The sequence below is a fragment of the Sus scrofa genome, chromosome 10, assembly GCF_054392235.1.
Source record: "Sus scrofa isolate SSC_HxYL_T2T_F1_AM1 chromosome 10, Sscrofa_HxYL_maternal_Yorkshire_Landrace_v2.0, whole genome shotgun sequence".
NCBI lineage: Eukaryota > Metazoa > Chordata > Mammalia > Artiodactyla > Suidae > Sus > Sus scrofa.
Window position 1 is genome coordinate 58,734,615 of NC_139392.1, and position 22,268 is coordinate 58,756,882.

General features: G+C 57.9%; 1 protein-coding gene across 8 annotated transcripts in view; it reads left to right on the plus strand.

Annotated features, from left to right (window-relative positions):
• The window catches only part of CNTFR (ciliary neurotrophic factor receptor), a 40,105-nt gene that overhangs the window by 10,708 nt on the left and 7,129 nt on the right, over nt 1-22,268 (plus strand). For 3 of the 8 annotated variants that reach the window (XM_084979872.1, XM_003130672.7, XM_003482804.5), the window contains 2 exons: nt 9,489-9,573; nt 14,087-14,320. In XM_084979872.1, coding sequence (XP_084835998.1) covers nt 9,489-9,573; nt 14,087-14,320 — 319 coding nt within the window. Of the gene's footprint in view, nt 1-359; nt 649-9,488; nt 9,574-14,086; nt 14,321-22,268 lie in introns of those variants that run through there. The other 5 variants (XM_084979869.1, XM_084979871.1, XM_084979873.1 and 2 more) reach the window with 3 other exon arrangements.

Here is a 22,268-nt window from a genome sequence, read left to right on the forward strand (position 1 = left end):
AGGAATGCCACCTGGGGTGGGATGGGGGCTTCCCATTACGCTCTGGAAGGTGACCTAGGCCAGGTCGGGGTCCCTGTCACCCGTTACCCCCAGAGAATAGGAAGATGGCCACTGGGGGGGGGGGTTGTGGGACTGACTCCCCCAGGCAGCAAGGTCAGCCCTGAGTGAGGCGGGCAGGGGTTTGTCCGAGCCGGCCTGAGACAACTTCGCCTTGGGAGGGGGAAGGGAGGCCGAGGCAGTCCCCGGGTGTGCGGAGGGGCCCCGGCCCAGAGCCGGGAGGGTCCCTTCCCCCTCCCCACCCCTGCATCAAGTGCCACATCTCCTCCTGACTCAGACAATTAGATTCAAAGGATGACCTCACTGCCTGCCGTCCCTCACTCGCTCCCTCCGCTAGCTCGGCTCGCTCGCTCGCGGCGCGCTCCTTCCTCCCCTCCTCCCGGCCGCTCGCCGCCTCGCTCGCTCGCTCGCGGCTCGGCCCCTCGCCCGCCCGCCCGGACTCCTGGGGGTGGGGGACGCTCCTGCTCCCCCGAGCCGGCCCGGGCCGCCCGGGCCCCAGCCCCGAGCCCCCGGGGGCCCGATGCCCGCGGGCGGCCGGGCGGACCCACGGAGCGCCGGAGGCACCGACGGGGCGCCTGCGCGGGGACCCAGGTCAGTGGCCGTGCGACCGCAGGGCCGGAGAACTTGTCACCCCCGCCCCTGCCGCCGCCGCCGCAGAGACGCCCCCGCCCGCGCCGCCCGCCAGCCCGCCTCGCGCTTCCCGCTCCTTTCTCGGCCCCCGCCCCCCGCGGCTGCTCGGCGCTCCCCCTGCCAAGCTGTCTCTCTTCTCTTCTCTTTCTCTCCCCCCCCCAGCCCCCCTGCCTCTGCAGCCGGTGGGAGGGACTGGGACTTCCTGAGGTCCCAGAGATGGGGCCGGGGCCCATTGGCTGCAACTGGACCAGGCCTCTGAGAGAGGAGGGGGCTCGGGCTGTGTCCATTGGCCTGGGGGAGGGGACAACCACCTGGGTGGGAAGGGGGCTACTGAGGGAGAGGCCCGGGGTGTGGGGTGACATCTCGACAGAGGGGGTGAGCTCCTGATATCTTTCTTTCCTCACATCCTGTGGGCCTCTTGCCTGGCCTCGTTTGTCCCCACCTCCTAGCTAACTTTAGTCCCCACAGCCTGGTTTCATTTGGCCCCCACAGCCTGTGTTCTTCTGGGACCTGTCACCTAGTTTCCGTAGACTCTGTTGCCTGATTTCTTTTGTTCCCACTGTCTGCTTTCCCTAAGTCTCCATCACCTGGCTTTGTGGAGTTGCCCTGCCAGGTGTCTCTAGGTCTTGCTGCCTGGTGTTTGCTCCCCAGCCTAGCTTCCATCAAGGCCCATCAGGCTCTCTGTAGGATGGGGCGTCGGGGCCCAGGCTCCACCTGGAGTGGCAAGCGGTGAGGATGTCAGCAGTTTTGCCAGTTTTTCTCAGGTTGGGGCCTGGCCAGCACAGCCTGGATTCCTTTCCGCCTGGACAGCGACAGAGCGTCCTCTCTTGTGATGGGGGCGGGGGGAGGGGGGGCTGCCTGGTCCAAGGACACTTTAGGATTCTTAGCCTCAGGGGTTTGGTAGGGGAGCACTGGCTTGGCCAGTGCTGCCCCACCCCCACCCCCATCTCTCTTTGGGCCTGACAGTGATGACAGGGCTTTGGCAGGGGCTGGGGGTTGAGTCGAAGCCTCATCTCCTTTCCCTGCCCTCCCTTCCTGCAGTCTGGACTGACTGCAGGGTGCCCTATAGACAGTTGTAGGCACAGAGAGGTCTTGAAGAGGCCTGGGATCACACAGCAGGTAGCTCAGCTGAGAGCTGCTGCTGCTGCTCATCCTGGAGAAGAGGGGGTGTGGCAGGTAGGCGGGAGGACCCAGGAGAGGAGGCTGGTTTCTTGGGTTTTCTGGCTCCTGCTGCCACCAGTGCCACCATCTCTTCACTCCAGGGACTGGGGGGGACTTCCTCACCCCCTCCTTTCTAGCCTGGATCTCCCCCTGGAATGCTGTCAAAAGCTGGGCTAGGAGAGGAAAGAGCCAAATAGGAAGTAGTTGTCTGTTTCCTCAGTTTTTAGTAAGAACCTTTCCCTTCCTGCCTTAGGCCACCCTGAGGCACACGCCAGGCAGCCCGGGATCCCAGCATAGACTGACCGTTCTGAGTGTGTATCTGTATTTCCCACAGCCAGGGGTAGGGGCTGAGGGTGACAGGGGTCTGAGTTTCTGGAGGTGCTATGCTGTCTGTGTGGAAGGGTGGCTGTTCTGAGTGTGTGCTGGTATCCATATGTGAGACCAGGAGTGTTTTGATTGGGCGCGGATGAGAGAGTCTGTGTGACTGCAGTTCGTGTGTGCACGCACACCAGTGAGTGCGGGACTGTGGCGGCGGGGTCCACGTGGGAGGCTGCGATGAGGGGCTGTGATGGGAGGCTCCGGTGCCAGTGTCTGCCAGGGGGCGGGGGGGTGGCTGCCTGGGTGTGTCTGGAAGGCTCTGGCTGTGTGTGGTGGAGGTCGGGCTCTGGGGGGCTCTGCCGGTGGGAGCGAGGCGCCGCGTGTGCATCCGTCTCGCGGTGAAGTGAGCACCAGGAGCTGTGTGCCCCGAATTGCCAGTGTGTGTGAGCATGTGTGTGCGGGCACACTCGTGCCTGTGTTTACCCATCAGGAACAGATTGCTCTGGCTTCCCCACTGTGAGGAGGGCAGGACGGGGGAGGAAGGATGGCTTGCTTTTGCCCAGCAGACAGAAGCTTCCTCAGCAGTGTGTGCAGTGTGCGTGCGTGTTGGGGGGCAGGGCGAGCATGACACTGTGACGTGAAGCTGGTAGAAGTTTCTGTTCCCCACTCAATTCTGAGAAAGACCATCTTAGTTTTTTCATTACACATTCTTGCTTCGCATGCACTGCCCACCCCCACCCCCCTGTGTGTGTGTGTACACGTGCCTGTGTACACACACACTCACAGGCGTAGACCTCTGTATGCACTCGAAGCTGTGTCTGTGCCATAGCAGCCATGGGGCCAGGGGTGCAGTGTAGTGGGAGATGCCCAGGCAAATAGGTCTCTGTCACAGCCCCCAAGTCTGGAAAGCTATTCTGTCCATCCTCGTGTCTCCATGGAGGGCCCTGCAGCCTCCTTCCTGCCCCTGCCTCATCTGCTGAGGGAGGTCTCATTCAATCCTATTGCTCTGCCCATCCCCCACCTTTCATGGAGTCCTTCCAGCTGTCTAACCTCCTGCTGAAGCCTCGGTCCTTCCAAGAGGAGCAGCCCCCACTCCCCCTACACTTAACCTGACCAGTGTGTGGACCTTTTCTGGACAGAGGGGTCCTCTCGATTCTTCTAGAAGCTGGGAAGGGACTGTGGACTGGGGTTAGGGGATGGGGGATTTGGTGCTCGTACCTCAGTTCTGTGAAGCTATCCAGAGCTTGTGTGCCCAGAGGGAGGATGTGAACTGATCTGCCCCTTCCTGCTCCCCATTTCAGAGGCAGGGGCCTGGATCAGATGGCTTTTGAGGGAGAAAGCCCAGACCTTTTGCACCTCGAGGGCTTCTCAAGTCCAGGCCTTCCTGTGTGTGCGTATCCAAGCTCACGCCCAGGTCACTGGGCAGTAGATAGGGCCCAGGAGGCCTCTACCTGTGGGCATGGCTGGCAGGATGCAGACTCCTACCTCCCCAGGACACCTCCCAGCCACCCCGCCAGGCCCAACATGGGAGGCCCGCGACACGCCTGCACACACGTGCAGCAGGGCACGCACATGCTGATCTCAGGGTCCCCACGGTGCAAGAGGCTGGGGGCGGGGGGGTTTGAGCACTCAGAGTCCAGGCTGCTGCCAAAATCCATCGGAATCTTGTCCCCCCCAGGCCCCCATCTCCGGCTGTGGAGGTCACAACAGCAGGTGCGGATACCCACCCCCCCCAACTCGCTCACATTGGGCCGCCTCCTTTTCCACAACCTCAGCCAGCGGCTGGAGCTGGGGGATTGCTCCCCCCTGTCTCCCTCCCAGCCCCCCTCCGCATTGGTGCTCAGCTTCTCCTGCCCTCTTCCATGGGGGAGGAGAGGGCCTATGTTTGGGTGAGGTCCTTGCCCCCCGCCCCCGCCACCCCCAGCACTAGGGCTGCCCCTCTAGTAGGGAGTAAGTGGCCATGTGATAGCCTAGGAGGAGATGAGGCTTGGATCCTGAGCCCAGGTGTGGCTTCTGGGTCCTATGCCACTCAGGGTGGGGGCGCTGAGAGGAGGGCCAGGTCTGGGTTCAGAGAGAAAGGAGAAAGAGCCAGAGATGAGAGACTCAGAGACGGGGAGAGACGCCACAGGGAGGGGGAGCCTGCCCCATGGCCAGCCGGCCCCAGCCCAGGAGCTGGCCCCTGACCTGGGCCCGCCCCCTCCCCGGTGGGGGGCCTGCTGGGCCAGCTGCCAGGGGCCAGCCTCCCTTCTTGGCCTCCCCCCACCCCCAGCCTCTGGACGGCTCAGGCCTCTGCCCCCGCCCCCACCGCCCACGCTGTCCAGGCTGCCTAGGCCTGGTGGGATCTGGGGGCCTCCTGGCCTCAGCCCCTCCTCCCCCTCTTGGAGCTTCCCGCCCGCCCAGACCCAGACCGCCTCTCCCAGGCTCCCCCTCGGCCTGCGCCTTTCCTCCCTGCCCACCAGGTCCTTGTCCCTGTGTCTGCCCTCTTCCATCTCTCGTTTTCCCTCTCTGTCTCCAAGTGTAGGTGTCTCTCTTCCTCGATCCACCCCGATTCCTCTGTAGGTCTGAGGCCTCTAGAGTGTCCTAGGCCTTTGAAGCAGTTAGTCCTCCTGTCCTGGGTTCTTGCCTCCTTTGCAGGATGAGTCCTCATCGCGGGGAAGCAACGAGGCCCCAAGAGAGAGCGCTTTTTCCCTTACTTCAGGGGATTCTGGAGTCTCAGGTTGCCGAGGGGAACTAGAAGCTGTGAAGATGTCACCTTTGCCCCCCCACCCCCAGGTGGGCCAGATGGCCTCTATCAGATGAATGTCCCTGACCTCACCCCAAAGCCAGGCCGTGGCGAAGGTGTCCAGGCCAGTGACCTTCACTGGATCTCAGTTTCTTGGAGACACCACATGGGGCCTCCCTGTTCATTCATTGTCCAGGCCAGTTTGAGCCTACCCGACCCTCAGCACACCCACACCAACCAACATCCTGAAGCTTGAAATCAGAACATGCTATCGCACGTCCACACACACGGCTGGGCCCTAGGCAGTGGTATCCTGAACCCCCAGCCCCCTCCTGGATGTGGCAGGGATTCCTCAGGCTTGGGCTGAATACCGTGAGCTGCTCTGTTTCTGCAGAGATGAGTAGGGGCTTCCCCAAACTCATGCTTCCATTACTCAGGTTTTTCCTTCAGCTGGCAGGTGGCGAGGGTCAGGGTGCAGGGCACCTGGGTCCTTGCTGAGGCTGGCAAGAGGGGTCTTGGGCCCTGGATCTTAAGCCAGAAACTAGGTAATTGAGGTCCCTGATCTGGAGCCTATCACTGTGCCTGTCAGTGTCACTGCTGGTGACTGTCAGCCACCGTGGTGTCAGTATTACTGTGTGACTGTCCATCTTACTGAGTATCAACATCCCTCGATCACTGTGGGTGTCACCGTCATCATTAGCCTGTGCAACTGTCAGTCTCGTTGCATCTTTGATTCTGAGGTTACTATCGCTCTGTGTTAGTATCAACAGGTGTCATTGCCCTGTTTGTTGGTGTCATTGTATGTGACTCTCACTGCATCATTGTCACCAGAGTGACTGTCAGTACCCCTGTGTCATCGTCAGCTGTGCAGCTGTGTCATTTTCACTGGGTGTTGCTATCGCCGTGTAATGGTGTCTTTGTGTCATAGTGGGACAGCGACAGCAAGTTGGGGGTCCAGGGTTATCTCTTGATGGGCTGCCTGTGTGTGTAATGATGACACTGTGGGGTTCTGTGTCAGAGAGGTGCTGGGCTTCTTGTGCTGACAAGGGGGCTGCTGGGCACTTGCTATTGGGGTGCCCTCTGTTCCTTCCTTGTTTTTGGGGCTGGGGTTGGAGGCCAGGTTGGCCCCCTGACAGGGTCTGCAGGGAGACTGGGCCAGTTTGTGTAGCCCTCATCTGGGGCTTTATGGGTTTTCTGCTCCGGATCTAAATCAGAGCCATGGGGTGTGGCCTCGGAAAATTCCTGGGAAAGATGTTCTTTGCCCTGGGATGGCTGGCCGGAGGTGAGCCAGGGCAGGGCAGAGGTGTAGCCTGATGCCGCTGGCCTCAGCTTCCCTCTCTGGGAATGGGTCCAGCTGGGACTTGGAGGGAAGAGGGGTGTGAAATGGGCCTGGGGCTCCCTGGATCCACAGGAGCAGAGATGGGGCAGGGTGGGGTGGGGTTTTAGTGCACTCGTATCCCCTGGGGGCTGGGCTCTTGGATCCACGGGCAGAAGCCTCCCAGCCCCTGGGAAGGCCCTGCTCTTGTCTCAGGTCGGCCAGCGCTGCTGCACTGGCAGTGTCCCCCCTCCTTACCCTGGGGGAGCTGGGTGGACTCAGAGAGATGCTCTGGGTGGGCACAGAGACCCTGCTAGTGTCTCTGCCATCCTCTCTGGGTCTGTCTGTCCCTCTGCCCTTGAGTCTCTGCTCATTTCTGCTCTCCATCTCTTTTTGTGGCTCTTCCTCCATTTCTCCCTCTCTTGGTCTCTTCTGGTCCCCCTGTGTCTCAGCTCACGGCTTTCCCTCTCTCCCTGCCTCCCCGTTCCCCACTCCCTGGGTCTCTTCTTTTTCTGGGTACCCCCAGCCATGCAGTGTCTGTCTTGGCACCCCATCCCCCACTCTCTGCAGCGCTCGCTCTCAGCAGCGCCCGTCTCCCATGGCTGCAGCCCCGTTGGCCCAGGGCCCGGCCCTTACAGTAACTCATCGGGCTGATGGAGGCGACTTTGATGAAGAAGCCACCCCTCCCCCTGCGGGGACCTGGGGTGTGTGTGTGTGTGTGTGTGTGTTTGCGTTTGCTTGTATGCATTACACCCGTGCCAGGCCATCTCCTCATCCCCTCGCCCCTCCCAGCTGGGGCCAGGAAGGAGCTGGGAGTGGAGGACCACCCCATCCCTCAGCTCCCGTCCTCTCTCCATGCCGCCTGTCTATCTGTCCCCACAGGCTGTGGTCCTCTCCCACATGGTGGGCAGTGGGCTGGTACCGAGGTGGTGTATCTTCCTGGCTGTGAGGAGGAAGGCACAGAGGCATGGCAGAGATGCTAGGGGAGGGTCTGGGGGCTGCCTGCCAGGGTGGAGGTGGGCAATCAGGTAGGCTTCCAGCCTCTTGTCTCTCTTTCTCCAGCACCAGCTCAGAGTGCAAACCATCCTGGGTTCATTTCCTGGCCCTACCACTTGCTGACCATGACTTTGGCCATTGTCTTAGCCTCCTACGCCTGAGGAGTAGCTGAAGATGGGGGAGTGGCTGAGGGTCAGGAGCCAGGCCAAGTGGTAGCAGAGGCCTCGGGAGTCACAGAGGTGGGAAGGGTAGCAAGGCCACTTGGGGCCTGGACAGATGAACTGTGCCAGGGAGGGGCAGCTGGAGATCCAGTGGTTCGAGGCTGGCGGGACACCTCCTGCAGGTGGGAGCGCTCGCCTGTGGGGGGCGAGGGTAGCCCTGGCCAGCCAGCAGGAACTCTTCCCAGAAAGGAGCCCCCGGAAGTCAGATTCTCTCCAGCTCCCCCGCCCACCGCTCCAGGCCGACACTCTCATTCGTCCCCCCCACCCCAGCCCCACCGCTGTAGCTCTGTCTGCAGTGTCTCTGGCTGTTTCCCTGGCAGTGTTTCTGATGGTGTCTCTGGCTGTGTCTGGCAGTGCATCTGACTGTGTGTCTGAGTGTCCCTGGCAGTGTTGTGAGTGGTGTGGATACTTCCTGAGCGAGCATCTGGCTGTGTCTCTGGCGCGCGCTCTCACTGTTTTTCTGGGTGTGTGCCTGTTTGTGTCTGTCAGTTTCTCTGGTACTTCTCTGCCTGTGTGTCAGGCAGCTTCTCTGGCGGGGTTTCTGACCGTGTCTCTGGCTCTCTGGCTTGGTCCCTGATGCTTCCCTGCCTGGGCTTCTTCCTCTTCCTCTGATAGGTCTGCTTGCATCTGGCCGAGTGTTTTACAGTGTTTCTGGTGGGTCCTTCGGTTGTGCATTGGCTGTTCTCTGGCCGTGTCCCTGGCTGGTTGTCTGGTTTATACCTGTTTCTCTGGCTCTGATTGTGCCTCGCACAGTCACTCCAGCACATCTCCGGCTGTGTGGAGCTCTTTCTTAGGGGCTCTGTGTCTTGTTTGGGGCCATGTCTCTACCTAGTGTCTTTGCTGTGTGTCTGATTGTACTTCCGATAGTGGCCCTGGTTGAGTGTCTGGCAGTGTCCCTCTCTGGATCTCTGCTCTGTCTTGTTGAGAGTCCCCCTCTCTCCTCAGATGAGGGCGAGAGAATCAGATTTGGAACCTTGGCTGCAGGAGGTAGTTATTTTCCTGCCCTCGGGTATAGGCATGTGCTGGGGCAGAGTGGGCTGGGGGCAGCTGAACCCATCCCAGGAAGCAGGACAACAGGCGGGGCGGGGGGTACTGGATCTATCTTGGCTTCTGGGCACACGCCCTGAGTGTGCTTTGTGTACTCACGCGGGAGTGTGTATTCTGATGCACGTCTCTTGGCTGAGACACCTAGGTTCCTGAGCTGAAGGATGGGCTGGAGTCCCTGAGGGACTTTTATGTGAAAATCCCTCATTCTCCTCTTTTGTTTTCTTTTTCTTTTCTTTCTTTCTTTCTTTCTTTTTTTTTTTTTTGGCTGCACCTGTGGCATGCAAAAGTCCCTGAGCCAGGGATTGAACCTGCACCATAGCAGTGACAAAGCTGGGTCCTTAACCCACTGTGCCACCAGGGAACTCCCTTCATTCTTCTCTTGATCATTGGTGTACACTAAAGCAAAAGCCACATCTGACCTGGTCAAAATGTGCCATTGTCCTGGGACTCCACTGCTCTGAACTTCCCAGAGCTCAGCAGGGCAAGGCTCACTCAGGGTGGGGGCACTTGGGGGGAATGTGGTGGGGGCAGGTCTGAGGGGCTCTCTCCCCAGGAGCGTGGCCACGAGCCTTTCATTCAAGGCAATTTGGAGAAGTACAGACCTCCAATTAAGTTAAAACATTACCCTTTCAGTTTGCAATGTTTATAGCTAATTAGCTAACCTCATCAGTAAAGTTATTTTTTTTTTTTTAGAAAAATGGCCCTAGCATTACCAATATTCTATAACTCATCCACGGTTGACTACATCCTGCAGCCAGCAGCCTTATCGAACAACAAACCACTGTAGGTTGCCTTCTACCGTTTTAGCAAACCTTTGCCTACAGATGCCAATAATGTTGCTTTCTGTTGCTTGAAGAGGATCCTGAGCCCCATTAAGAAGGGTGTTTGGGGTCAAGATGCCCTGGTTCTAGGGCTGGGATTTCCCAGTCTTGCCTGAGAACAGGGGAGGGGGGGCCTCCCCAGGAGGCTTCTGCCTGGGCTCAGCTTGCCCCTTTCCCCACCGTCTCCTTTTTCCCCACAGATGGCTGCTTCTGTCCCGTGGGCCTGCTGTGCCGTGCTTGCCGCCGCCGCCGCTGTGGTCTACGCCCAGAGACACAGTCCACAGGGTGAGTGCTGGGCCAGGGAGCACCCTGCTGACCCCCTCTGGGAGCTGAGCATGGACCCTCCCTGGCATAGCTGTACTCACCCAGCCCAGAGCCACATGCTGCTGTATGCTGGCATCATCACATGTGAACACGAGAGTCACGGGACACTGACATGCAGGGGGACCCGCTGATGTTGTTCCATAGGCACAGTCCTCCAGTCACTCCAGGGTGTTCTCGTGGTGGCGGTGTCTCTGGCTTGAGGTGATCCATCCTTCTGCCCACTAGCGTGAATATAGGGTCCAAGCAGGTGGGATGGGTGTTAGGGGCAGGGCCCTGTACAGTATCTGGTAAAACAGGGTCCCCGCAGGTTTATGGGTGGGGTGGGGTGTGGTGGGAGTCAGGGAGAGAGACAGCGGGTCAGGAATACTGGGACAGAGCTGGTAGATGGAGGATGGGGTGAGGGATGGGCAGGGTGACATGTGGGAGAAGGCTGGCCCACCAAGGAAGGGGACCTATCAGTCAGCAGGACTGGCTGGTGGAGACAGGGATTGCTCAGGCTGGGCCCTTGGCAGCCTCCTGCCTTTCCCCTACCATTTGTCCAGTGAGGGCTGAGTCCTCCTCGTAGTTCGCGGGGCAAGGAGCTGCACTCCTCCTGGGAACCACGATCGTTCTTAAGTTGACTGCTAGCCTTCCTGTGTCTGAGGCAGCCCCTCCGACGGCCATGGCTGACGTCAGAGCTCCTTGAAGGTGGCTCCAAGTGTGGGGAGCCTCCCCTGTGGCTGCATGCTGCCCCACCTCAGCTGGCTCAGGCAGAGGCAGAGAAGGTGGGGGCATCTCTAGAGCGCAGGCACAGAGCAGACCCGGACGGTTAAGCTGTGGGTTCAAGAAGGGCACTGGGTTGAGGCTCCTGTGGCCTCTTCCTTGTGCCTGACACTGACACCTAGCAAGAGCCTGGCCCACCCCAGGGCTGCTCCCCAGTGGGCAGGGACTACAGGGACCACCAGGCCAGCCTGTTGACCCCTGCCTGCAGTCGGCCTTCCCTGGGCTCCTGTGCTGACCCGACCAGCCTGGGCCTGCTGTGGTTTCTCCTTTCGTGTGTGGGCAGAAGTGTGTACCTGAGAGCTTGGGGGGCTGACCTTGGGCATTAGGCTGTGTTCTTGTGCGGGTGAGTCTGTGTCCCTGTTGGGATGCGCCTCTCTGTGCAGTTATGTCCTCATGGGCTGTGCCCTGTGTATGTCGTTGTCTATGTGTGGCCATGACCTTTGCGGGGTTGTGTCCTTGTGGTTGAGACTGTACCCCACATGTGATCATTTGTTAATTTCTCTGTTTCTGTCTCTTGGTGTGTTAGTGTCCTTGTTAAACTGTCTCCCTGTGTGTGAGAGATCACATCCTCCTGTGTACCTGCACCTCGGGGTAACAGTGCACTTTCTGTGCACCCATGTGATCTTTTTTGTTGGTCTTTTTAGAGCTGCACCCGCGGCACATGGAGGTTCCCAGGCTAGGGGTCGAATCGGAGCTGTAGCCACTGCCTTATGCCAGAGCCATAGCAATGTCAGATTGAGCCAAGTCTGCGACCTACACCACAGCTCACAGCAATGCCGGATCCTTAACCCACTGAGCGAACCTGCATCACATGGATACTAGTCGGGTTCGTTTCTGCTGAGCCACATTGGGAACTCCTGCCTGTGATCTTTTATCAGGTGTTACCGTCCCTAAAGTAGGACGGTGTCCCTGTGTGGCTCTGACCTTGTGGATGGCTGTGTGTGCTTGTTCTTCTTTGTGGGGACTGTCCTCATCCTCTGTGTGTGGCAACGTCTTAGGATGCCCAGGGGGCTGTTTCCGGCATGTGGTCCGCATGTGAGCCCGTGTGCACAGGTGTGAGGGAGCCCTCAGCTCTGCCCCTCTCTGCTCTCCACATCCATGACCTCATCCTGTCTCTGTCTCTTATCCTGGCTTCTAACAACCTTTTCACAGCTGATTCCTTTGGAGCATTTGTCACCACGTCAGGGCCAAGAACCCCATCCTCCCTCTGCTGCTTGATTTAATTTCTGAAATGGACAGCCCATCAGTAGGGGCACCCACAGGGCGGGAGGAGAGCTGTCCAGAGACAAAGGATTAAATCACTGCCATCTTTGGAGCTGTTGTGTGGCTGTGTATGTAGCCGTTGTTGTGTTATTTCAGCAGTTGTGATGCTGTGGGATTGTCCCTCCGTCTCTGCACTGTGGCCTGTCATTGTCTTCTGTCATTGGGTTGTCATTTTGTCATTCCTTCCCTGCCCTGACGTGGTTGGTTGGTCGTTGTTGTCAGGTTGTGTTTCTGTTTCCTTGGTGAGGCGGACGGGGTTCCCCACTTGTTACCCCACTGCCATGCCATCTGTGGCGCCACTGTGTTGGTTTCCTCATTCTGTGGCTGTACCTGCTCCCCAGTATTAAAGGGCCATACTGGGGCCATGTTAGTTCTGAGCCTGCTGTTGGTCAATGTCGCCGTGTTGTCGCCGGGACCCTATGCGCAGCCCCGCCCCCCTCCACGGTCAGTTTCCAGCTTCCTCCTCAGGCAGCTGGAGGCAGAGTCTCTGCTGGGGGCATTGCAGACAGGGGCTTGGCATGTATCCTGGAAGCTCCAGGTTTTTGGAAGGGAGGCTGGAGGGGGGTTCGGTGGCCAGGGCTGGTGGACTGGCAATGGCAGGGGGTGGGGGTTGCTCTATGGTTTGAACCTTGGACACTGGGCCTCTGGTCAGAGGGAGGCCCTCATTCAGTCTCTGGTCCAGCCTCACAGCTGTGAGCCTCCAAGGCCCCCAGCCACCGCCCTTCCGCCTGTACATCCTCTGTTCAGCTGGTCCCAGGCCCCACAGACAAGTGGTCAGGGCTGGCTGGGTTTCCTGCTTCCCTCTCCTGTGACAGGGACCGAGAGGCTCAGAGAGGGGCAAGGCAGAGACAGGCAGCGGGTGGTGGGGGCGAGACCTGGGGACAGAGAGAGCCCCCTGGCTCAGGGAGGGCGACAGAGGCTGAGTACAGGGACAAATGTTCCAGTACAGAGAAAAGCTGAAACTGGGGAGGGGTCTGTGGAGGAGGGAGGGGGCGGCAGGCGGCCTAGGGGGATCCCTACCCCCTGCAGTCCCGGTGGTGTTAACAAGTCTAATTAAGAGGCCACTGGCCCAACTTAATTGGCTCGTTAACAGGAACTGCCTCTGAAAATCCCCCAACTCAGCGGGGTTGCTCTCTGGAGGGGAGACGTGAGCGAGTGTTAACGAGGGATCCCGCAGCCCCCCTCCCCCCTCGATCTGCCCCTCCCATCCTCACTCCACCGAGCAGGCCGGCCAGCCAGCCCGGGAAGCGTCCATCCTTCCAGGCTTGAGGGGCAAGATGAGGAGGGTAGGTTCTCCGGCTCTGCATGCCTGCTTCTCGCTTCTCTGTCGCTGTCTGTAGCAGCCGTGTCTCGGGCTTTCTCTGTCCCACTCGCCTCCCCCACCCAGCACTCTGCCGCTGGACAGGTGCTCCCTCCCGCCCTTGCACTGCAGTCTCCTGGGCTCAGTCCATCACGCCTGGGTTGCCGAGGCCGGGGCTGGGGTTCTGGTTTTGGCTCTGACAGGCCCCTCCTGGGACAGGAGAGGAATGGTCAGAGAGCTCCCTTAGTCCCAGCACCACTCCCCCCCCCAACACCCCAAGCAGTTTCTGCCTCACGAAGTTGACAGCTGCCAGGAGTTCCCTAGGGCTTGTTGCAGCCCCTGCCCATGTTCTCATTCTCACTTCTCCTGTTGCTACCAAGCCCTGGATAGTTGTGGGTGGCGGTCAGAGTCTGAGAGAGGGAGAGAGGCAGGGCAGCAGGGATGGGGAAGCTGAAAGATGGGGAGAGATAGAGGAAGGAGTGAGGGAGAGGGGGCCCCTCGGCTCCAGCTGGCCTGGGTAGCAGATGTCAGTGACTGGGGATGGACTTGTTGGTGGCAGGAGCTGGGGGGGGGGTCACTGGGGTCAAGAACACTTTTAAAAGGACCTGGGGGAGTTCCCGTTGTGGGTCAGCGGATTAAGAACCCAACTAGTATCCATGAGGACGCAGGTTTGATCCCTGGCCTCGCTCAGTGGTTTTAGGATCCAGCATCGCCATGAGCTGTAGTGTAGGTCTCAGATTTGGTTCAGCTCTGGCATTGCTATGGCTGTGGTGTAGCCCGGCAGCTGCAGCTCCGATTCGCCCCTAGCCCGGGAACCTCCATATGCTGCAGGTGCAGTCCGGAAAAAAATAAAATAAAATAAAAGCACCTGGGGACTGGAGAAGAACTGAGTCTTCTCTCCCAGCATTCTGCACAAATTCTCTGTCTCTCTGTCTCTCTCTGCCACACACACACAGGATTGCCCAGTCACACACACATGCACAGATCTGGAGACACTCACATACCTGTACATTTTTACAGCCACAGGAATTTTGTGTACCCCTCCCCCCATCTCTCAAGATACTCTCACCGTGAGACATGTTTGCCTGGAGGGGCTGGGCAGGGCTATGACCTGTGACTGTTGCTTTGTGCCCTCCCCATCACCCACAGAGACCCCCCATGTGCAGTACGAACGCCTGGGCTCAGACGTGACTCTGCCATGTGGGACAGCAAACTGGGACGCAGCTGTGACGTGGCGGGTGAATGGCACAGACCTGGCCCCTGACCTGCTCAATGGCTCTCAGCTCGTGCTCCGTGGCCTGGAACTGGGCCACAGTGGCCTCTACGCCTGCTTCCACCGTGACTCCTGGCACCTGCGCCACCAAATCCTCCTCCATGTGGGCTGTAAGTTTTACTCCCATCCTCTCATTGGACTGCCCTCTTCACTCAAGGGGGTTGTCGTTGAGGCCCAGACCCCTGGCCCAGATCAAGTCTCCTTCCTGGTGGTGGCAGGTGGGGTGGCCGCAGCACCCTGACCCTTTCCCTCTGATCCTGTCCTAGCCTGCTCTTCTGACCTCTAAGCTGAGAATTGCCCCCGAGCCCAGACCCTTGGGCATTTTCATATGTGTCCCACCCCCTCCAGAGATCTTTGAGGTCCTGAAATCCTGTTTCCTATGGTAGAATGGGCAGAGGAGGGCTGCCAGGGCATGGCCATTGTGGGGCCCGATGGAGATGAATCCTAGGCAGAGCTCCGAGCTGGACAGGGGCTGGCTGTGAGGGCCTTAGGGGAGAAAATGGGATATGTGGTCATGCACATAGAGGTGCGGGCACTCTGGGAAGCCCCAGGAAGACTTCCTGGACTGGGAGGCACATGGAAACTTGAAGGATTTGGAAGATACATTGAACAAGTTCTTTTGGGGAGTTCCCACTGTGGCTCAGCAGTAACAAACCTGACTAGTATCCATGAGGACGCATGTTCGATCCCTGACCTCACTCGTTGGGTTAAAAATCTGGCATTGCCGTGAGTTGTGGTGTAGGTCGCAGACGCAGCTTGGATCCCTTGTTGCTGTGGCTGTGGTGTAGGCTGGCGGCTGCAGCTCCAATTAGACCCCTAGCCTGGGAACCTCCATATGCTGCGGGTGCAGCCCTAAAAAGACAAGAAAGAAAGAAGAGGGAGGGAGGAAGGAAAGAGAAAGAAAGAAAGGGAGGGAGGGAGGGTTCTTTCTGGTAGAGATCTGAGTGTGTCTGTAGGCCTCAGAGGTTGGGAGGGCCTAAAAGTTCACTGGTTGGTGTAAAAGGCAGAAGGGAGCTAATGGAGGGAATCAGGCAGATCATGATCCTAGAAGCTGGGGAGTGACATGATGAGGGTCATGTTGTTAAAAGACCCCTCTCCCTGTGCTGAACAGGCAGGTGGATGGGGCAAAGCCAGGGGCAGAAAAGGATGTTCTTATGGGATGCAGGAGAGCTGATGTGGACCTAGCACCAGGGCATGGAGTCGGGGAAGTTGAGAGGGAGTGAGCGGACTTCCAGGAGCTGGTGATGGATTGGAGGTGCGGAGGCCAGGAGTGTAGAGAGCCGGTGGAGTCAAGACAGCTGTTGGCACCAATCACTGCCACAGAGACCAGGTGGAAGGGTCAGTGGGAGGAGAAGATGGCATGTTCTCTTTGCACTGTGTCTCCATGTGGGTTTCCCTAGAATCAGATTCCAAGATGAGAATTCACAAGCAAGTAGTTTATTTGGCAGGTGACGAAACATCATAAGGGAATGGGAAAGTGATAGAGAAGGAAGTTAGGACTTTCCATTGTGGTTCAGCGGTAACGAACCTGACTAGGATCCATGAGGATGCAGGTTGGATCCCTGGCCTCGCTCAGTGGGTTAAGGATCCAGCATTGCTGTGAGCTATGGTGTAGGTCGCAGGTGCAGCTCGGATCTCTTGTTGCTGTGGTGTAGGCCAACAGCCGCAGCTCCGATTTGACTCCTAGCCTGGGAACTTCCATGTGCCACCGGCACGACCCTAAAAACAAAAACAAAAGATAAAGGATGTTAGCCAATAAGGAGGGAGTTATCTAGCCATGGCTTCTGGGCAACTGGAGCCTGACCCACTGGGGAAACTCTGGGAGCCCAGGCAGAACATGTGTCTTGGAGGTCTCCTGCCTGAGGGGTGAGGGAACCCAGATGTTTATTCACTAAGGGGTGGGGGTGGGGAGGCTTTCATTCCCCAGCACTTTTGGCCTGATGCCCCGGCAGGCAGTGCAGGTTTTGGTGGCCAAAGAAAGCTTTTAGGCAAATAACTGCAGAAGCGCTCAGCGGGTGTGGGTGAGGGATCTGCGGCATCACCGGGTGCTCTAGACACATGGGGTTGGGGTCCCCAGGGGACTGCTGGGAGCTGATGATGGCTGGTAGCCAGTGGATGTGCGGGTCTCAAGGAGAGGCCTCTGCTGGAGTTGGGAATTTGGGGGATTGTTAGCATTAACTCCTTGGGAGGGGGTGAGCTGACCAAGTATGAGATTGTGGGATAAGGAGAGAAGAGGACCCAGAACCGAGCCCCAAAGATCATTACCGTAAAAGGGGTGGATGGAAGAAACAAGTCACAGAAAGAGAGGAGAGATGAGAAGGAGCAGGAAGGCAGAAGGAAGAGCAGGTGAGTGTGGTCAGGAGAAGGGTTTGGAGAATTGGGATGATGAGGTTATCCGTATCGCTGAGGGTCCACAGGGCAAGCCCCTGGTGCTCAGCTAGAGGCACCCTCTGCCAGAATAAAAACTCTGAAAATTGTTCCATTTCTTTTCTTCTTGAGCCAAAGATTCATGCTGCTCTGGCCTCATCTCATTTGGGTGATACACCCCCTGCCTGAAGATGGTTTCTTGACCCCCTGCGAGCTACTGGGAGGAGATGCTTGAGGGACCCGGGAGCAGGCCCTTTTCCCATTGTCAGGAGGTTGGTGTGGACCACCGTGGGAACGGTTAGACTGAAGGGATGCTCAGTCCTCCACAAAAACACTGGCCCCCATCCGTGGGGCTAGAGGAGAGATGAAAGTATGTTTTAGTAGGGATCTTTCTTTCCCCCATAGAAAAGCTTTTTAACTGGAGAGATAGCAGACAGAACAAAACGTCTTAGGAGTTTCTGCTGTGGCGCAGTGTGTTAAAGGATCCGTTGTTTCCACTGCAGCATAGGTTGAAGCTGTTCCTCAGATTCAATCCCTGGCCAGGAAAGTTCCATATGCCACGGTGCGTGGCCATTAAAAAAAAAATAAAAAAGGAGTTACCGTCGTGGCGCAGTGGTTATCGAATCCGACTAGAAACCATGAGGTTGCGGGTTCGGTCCCTGCCCTTGCTCAGTGGGTTAATGATCCGGCGTTGCCGTGAGCTGTGGTGTAGGTTGCAGACGTGGCTCGGATCCCGCGTTGCTGTGGCTCTGGCGTAGGCGGGGGGCTACAGCTCCGATTCGACCCCTAGCCTGGGAACCTCCATATGCCGCAGGAGCGGCCCAAGAAATAGAAAAAAGACAAAATAAATAAATAAAATAAAAATAAAAAAAATAAAAACAACGAACTCAGTTGCAGAGCAAGGGTGGAGTGACCCCTGTCGGCCATCTTGAGAAATGCAGGACCAGCCCACCGGAGGCCTCCCTTGGCCCACCAGAGCGTGCGTTAGAAGTTGGAGTTCCCTTTGTGGCTCTGCAGTAACAAACCTGACTAGTATCCATGAGGATGCGGGTTTGATCCCTGCCCTCAATCAGAGGGTTAAGGATCGTGAGCTGTGGTGTAGGTCGCAGACACAACTGGGATCCGGCGTGGCTGTGGTTGTGGTGTAGGCCAGCAGCTACAGCTCCAATTTAACCACTAGCCTGGGAACTTACATATGCCACAGGTGTACACTGAAAAATTTAAAAAAAAGAAGTGGACCACTCAGTCGAGCCCTGGACTCTTACGTAGGGAAGAAGGCCATATACTGATTGGCATGGAAGAAGGATAAGTCCAACTTGGCACAAGTCACCCACACCCACACCTTTGTCTTCTAAGTCTGAGACCGCAAAGTCCTCAGGTTGGAGGAGGCTGGCTGTGAGGGCTCGGCCTTGGTAACCCTGGGCCCCCATTCCTGATGGCTTGATTTCTTCGAGAGGTTGTTGGAGGAGGATTGGGTCTAGAAGTAATGGCTCTAGCCATACCCACAGGATGTGCCCACAGCTGCCCTTTGGGACCAGAGCCCAGATCTTTTATCTATATGTTGACCACTCCCCAGGCCCTGCCTGTCAGAGGAGAACTGGCCGTGAATTGGCTGTAGCATTAGTAACAGGTACTTCTCTCTCATTGCCTTGTTTCCTTCTGAAGAGTTGGTCAGAGGAACAGGAGACATGAATCATGATTGTTTCAGTCACTTTCTATTAGTAACAAGGGACTGGGTTTGGCAACACTTGATATCAAATTATCCTTCTTGCCAGCACTTAGAAAGCAGGAACAAGTTACCCCTGATTTGTGGGTCATTCAAACCAAAAATAATTTAATAGTTATCCTAAACTTAGAAGAGTTTCACGCCTCTATTTCCAAGGGTGCTTGGTCCTAAAAATATTCTGTTGAGGGGTTCCCACTGTGGCTCAGCAGGTTAAGAACCTGACTAGGATCCACGAGAATGCTGGTTCGATCCCTGGCCTCGCTCAGTGGGTTAAGGATCCAGCGTTGCCGTGAGCCATGGTGTAGGTCACAGACACGGCTCAGATCTGTCCTTGCTGTGCCGTGGTGTAGGCCGGCAGCCGTAGCTCCCATTCGACTCCTAGCCTGGGAACTTAGATCTGCTGCTGGTGCGGGTCCTAAAAAGACCAAAAGTAAATAAATAAATAATTCTGCTGAAAGTCCCCTTCACCGGGCTTATCCCTGAACTGCCTCCTCCTGAACCACCTTCCTGCCCCGGGTGGTTGGTCACAACCAACTCTAAGGAGACCCCTATCCAGGGTGATGAAAGGACCCTGGACATGAGGAAACAGGATGACAGGGTTCCTTTCAATAGTATCCTTTGGTTTCCTTAGACACTGCTGATTCAGTGTATTCTGCTTTTCAGCTAAAATAAATCAGAGATTAATTGACTGCTTTTAAGTAGTTCCTTGTCCAGTTTTAAAATATTTGTATTTAGGAGGTTCCATTGTGGCTTATCAGGTTAAGAACATGACTAATTTCCATGAGGACCAAGTTTGATCCCTGGCCTTGCTCAGTGGGTTCAGGATCCGGTGTTGCCATGAGCTGTGGTGTAGGTCATAGATGTGGGTTGGATCCATGTGGCTGTGGCTGTGGCATAGGCCGGGAGCTGCAGCTCTGATTCGACCCCTAGCCTGGGAACGTCCATGTGCCATGGGTGCGGCCCTAAAAAGACAAAATATTTGTATTTGATTGCTCAGGGACAGAAACTCCAGACCCCCTGTGGTTCAGCACAGCTTCATCCTCAGCTCTGTTTGGTGGGAAGGGAAAGAGCAGCCTGTGGTTGAAGAAGAAACTGGGGGGAAAAGTGGAAGGCGGCAGGCGGGCATTTGGGAGTCCAGAGGTTGGGTGCCTGGAGGGATGTCACGAGATAAGGTTGGGACAGGCTGGGGGAGGGGGGAGGACCTTGAATGCCAGGCAGGAGGAGGAGGAGAGTGGGTGGGGCCTGGGCAGGGCCGGAGCTGAAAGGGTCATCCGGCCCCACCCTGCCCCGCCTGCCCTGGCCTGGCCAGGGGTGTGGGCAGCCTGCCCCTCCCCCTCAGCCGGCGGGCAGGCCTCGTGCGTGCCGGGGGCTCCAGCCCAGGCGGGCTGGCGAGATGAGAGGAAAAACATGCGGTTTGGTGGGCTGGACATGGAAAAACAAGCCAATTAGGAGGAAAACAAACAAACCTTGGGCCAGCAGGGGTACATGCACGCATGTACACGCGCACACGGCCCCGCGTGGGACTCGGGGACACCCTGCCACTGGCTGATGCTGTCACTTGGGCACCTCAGGAGCCCCCGCAGGGGCAACTCGGGAAGTCTAGGCATCCAGGAGCACACCTCTGTGTGATATCGTGACACGAACGCGTATGGGCTTTTGCTCACATGCCGTCCCTACTGTGCTCCCACCCGGTGCTCAGCTCAGACGTTTGAACACATTTGGAATTCTGGGCACCATCCCACCCACGATTTTGCAAAACGCATTCAGACTTAAGTTCCATCTCATACACAGCACCTTGGGTTTGTGGTTTTGCTGGCGCCGTTTGGCACCCCACGGCACATTTACACGCATTCACCCAGAGGACCTCAGCCACACGGCCTCACACGCATAGACAGTCCCCGAATCCAACAGCCTCACCCCGAGTCGCACACACATGCAGTCATGCCGTCACGCACAGCCAATCACAGTGACTCGACTGCCCCGAGTCCCAGACACACACAGGAAGAAGCCTGTTGGAGTTACACACACAGCCTCCCAATCGCAACCTCTTACCCACAGCGTCTCCCCTGACGTGCAGCACACTCAGCCCAGGCCTCCTAACTGCACGCTGTCCCACAGCCTCGCACTTGGTCTCTCACAGCGCCCCCACCTCCATCCACCCGGCCCCTCAGCTGGGCTCCAGCTGCAGCAAGTCACTCCTTTTCTTCCTTTTCTTTGTTTTTCTTTCCTCCTTTTCCCTCTGAGAAACCTGGTCCCTGTCAGGAAACCCAAGCCCTTCCCGACTCAGGGCCCAGGGCCAGGCAGGAGTAGCCAGATGACAGACAAACCCTGCCTGCCCCCCACCCCCGCCGCCCCCCATGACCTGCCCAGTCAGAGAGGGGAACTTGGGTGGGGGCTGCTGCTCGGAGCAGGGAAGACGGCCAGAGGGGAATGGAGGAAACGGTCGATGGGGAGGCTGGCCAGGGGAGGGGCCCGGCGAGTCCAGTGCCCTGGCCTGCTCTGCCCTCCGAAGATCCCAGGAGGCAGGGAGCTGACTCTGCAGGCTTCAGTCCCCCCCCACCCCCCACCCCTAGCGCCCTTCTCCTTTGAAGCCGGGGGTGAGGGAGGGTGGTGGCAGGAGGGGGGAGTGGAGGCTTCTCAGCCGACCTCGGAATGTCCTTTCCTCCCGGGGTGGCTGCCAACTCTGGCCTGGCCCACAGGCCCCCACAAGGCACTTCCTGTGTCCTTGGCCGCCCCCCACCCCACCCCCACATGTCCATGCCCCTGGGCAGATAGGCAAGGGTCACAGGAGGCACACGGGATGAACGTGGAACAGATGCAGGAGGGCCAGGAAGGCTTCCCGGGAGAGGCAGACAGAGGTGGGCAGAAGGCAGGTGGCTCCAGCTCGCTCCCCTGCAGGCCTGGGGCTGGAGCCACCTCTGCCCACAGCGTAGCCCACTCCACCTGCCACACCCAAGCTTCGCTCAGTGCCTCTCTGAGCCCCTCATCTCTCCTGCTGCAAAGCCAGATTGGCTCTGGGCGTTGGGCCCCAGTACATACACTTCATGTGTACTGGACGTGCACACACAATCACACAGGTCACTCACAGTCACATGCATGCTGTGGATGAAAGCCCACAGTTCCCTGTGTCACCACGGCCACTCAGCAGGCATTGACGTGCACTCCCCTTCACTGTCTCCAGCTTATGGAGCTGCCCCCCCCATTTCCTGTCCACCTGTCAGGCAGGGGGTGGGGTGGGGGGGCACAGGAGGGAGGTGTCAGTGTCCCTGGAGCCACGGACGGACATTCCTTGCCTGGGTCAGATCACAGAAGCTGCCTCCTTCCAGGAACCTGAGCTGCCTGTTCTCACGCCTTACTCAGTGCCCGAGGATGGGACAGCTGGGTTAAGTGCTCACAGCAGCAAAAAGAGTGTGGTTAGACAGCAAGGAGGACTTCCCAAGTATGTGTGTGTGGTCATGGAGATGGATTTAGTACCAGCTCTGGCTTGCTGTGTGATCCTGGGCAGGTCCCCATCCCTCTCTGGGCCTCTGCGTGCCCCAGAGGAAAGGCAGCTGCTGACCAGGTAAAGAGTCTGTGATGGAGAAGCTGGGGTGAGGTACATACTGGGGGGGCCAGCAGCTTCCTCTCAGTAGCCATGCAGTCACCCACCCATGTGCTCCGAGAGCCATACACACAGACACCCCTGCTCATGTACCCACATTCCATCACACGTGACTCGTGCGTGCCACACGCAGATGCACGTGTAACATATGTATGCACATGAACCACCCCCCAGTGCTGCTGTTCCTATGGAGCCACCAGGTCTGTCCTCCTGTTTCTCCTTCTCTCCCTCCTGAGGGGAGGCCTGGATGTCTTTTCCCCAGAGAACGTGCGCCCTGAATACCCCTCCAGCCAGCGGACCCAGTCAAGACCCCCCCCAGCCTATGTTGCACAACCTTTGTCTGGAAATGGACACAGTGTGGCAG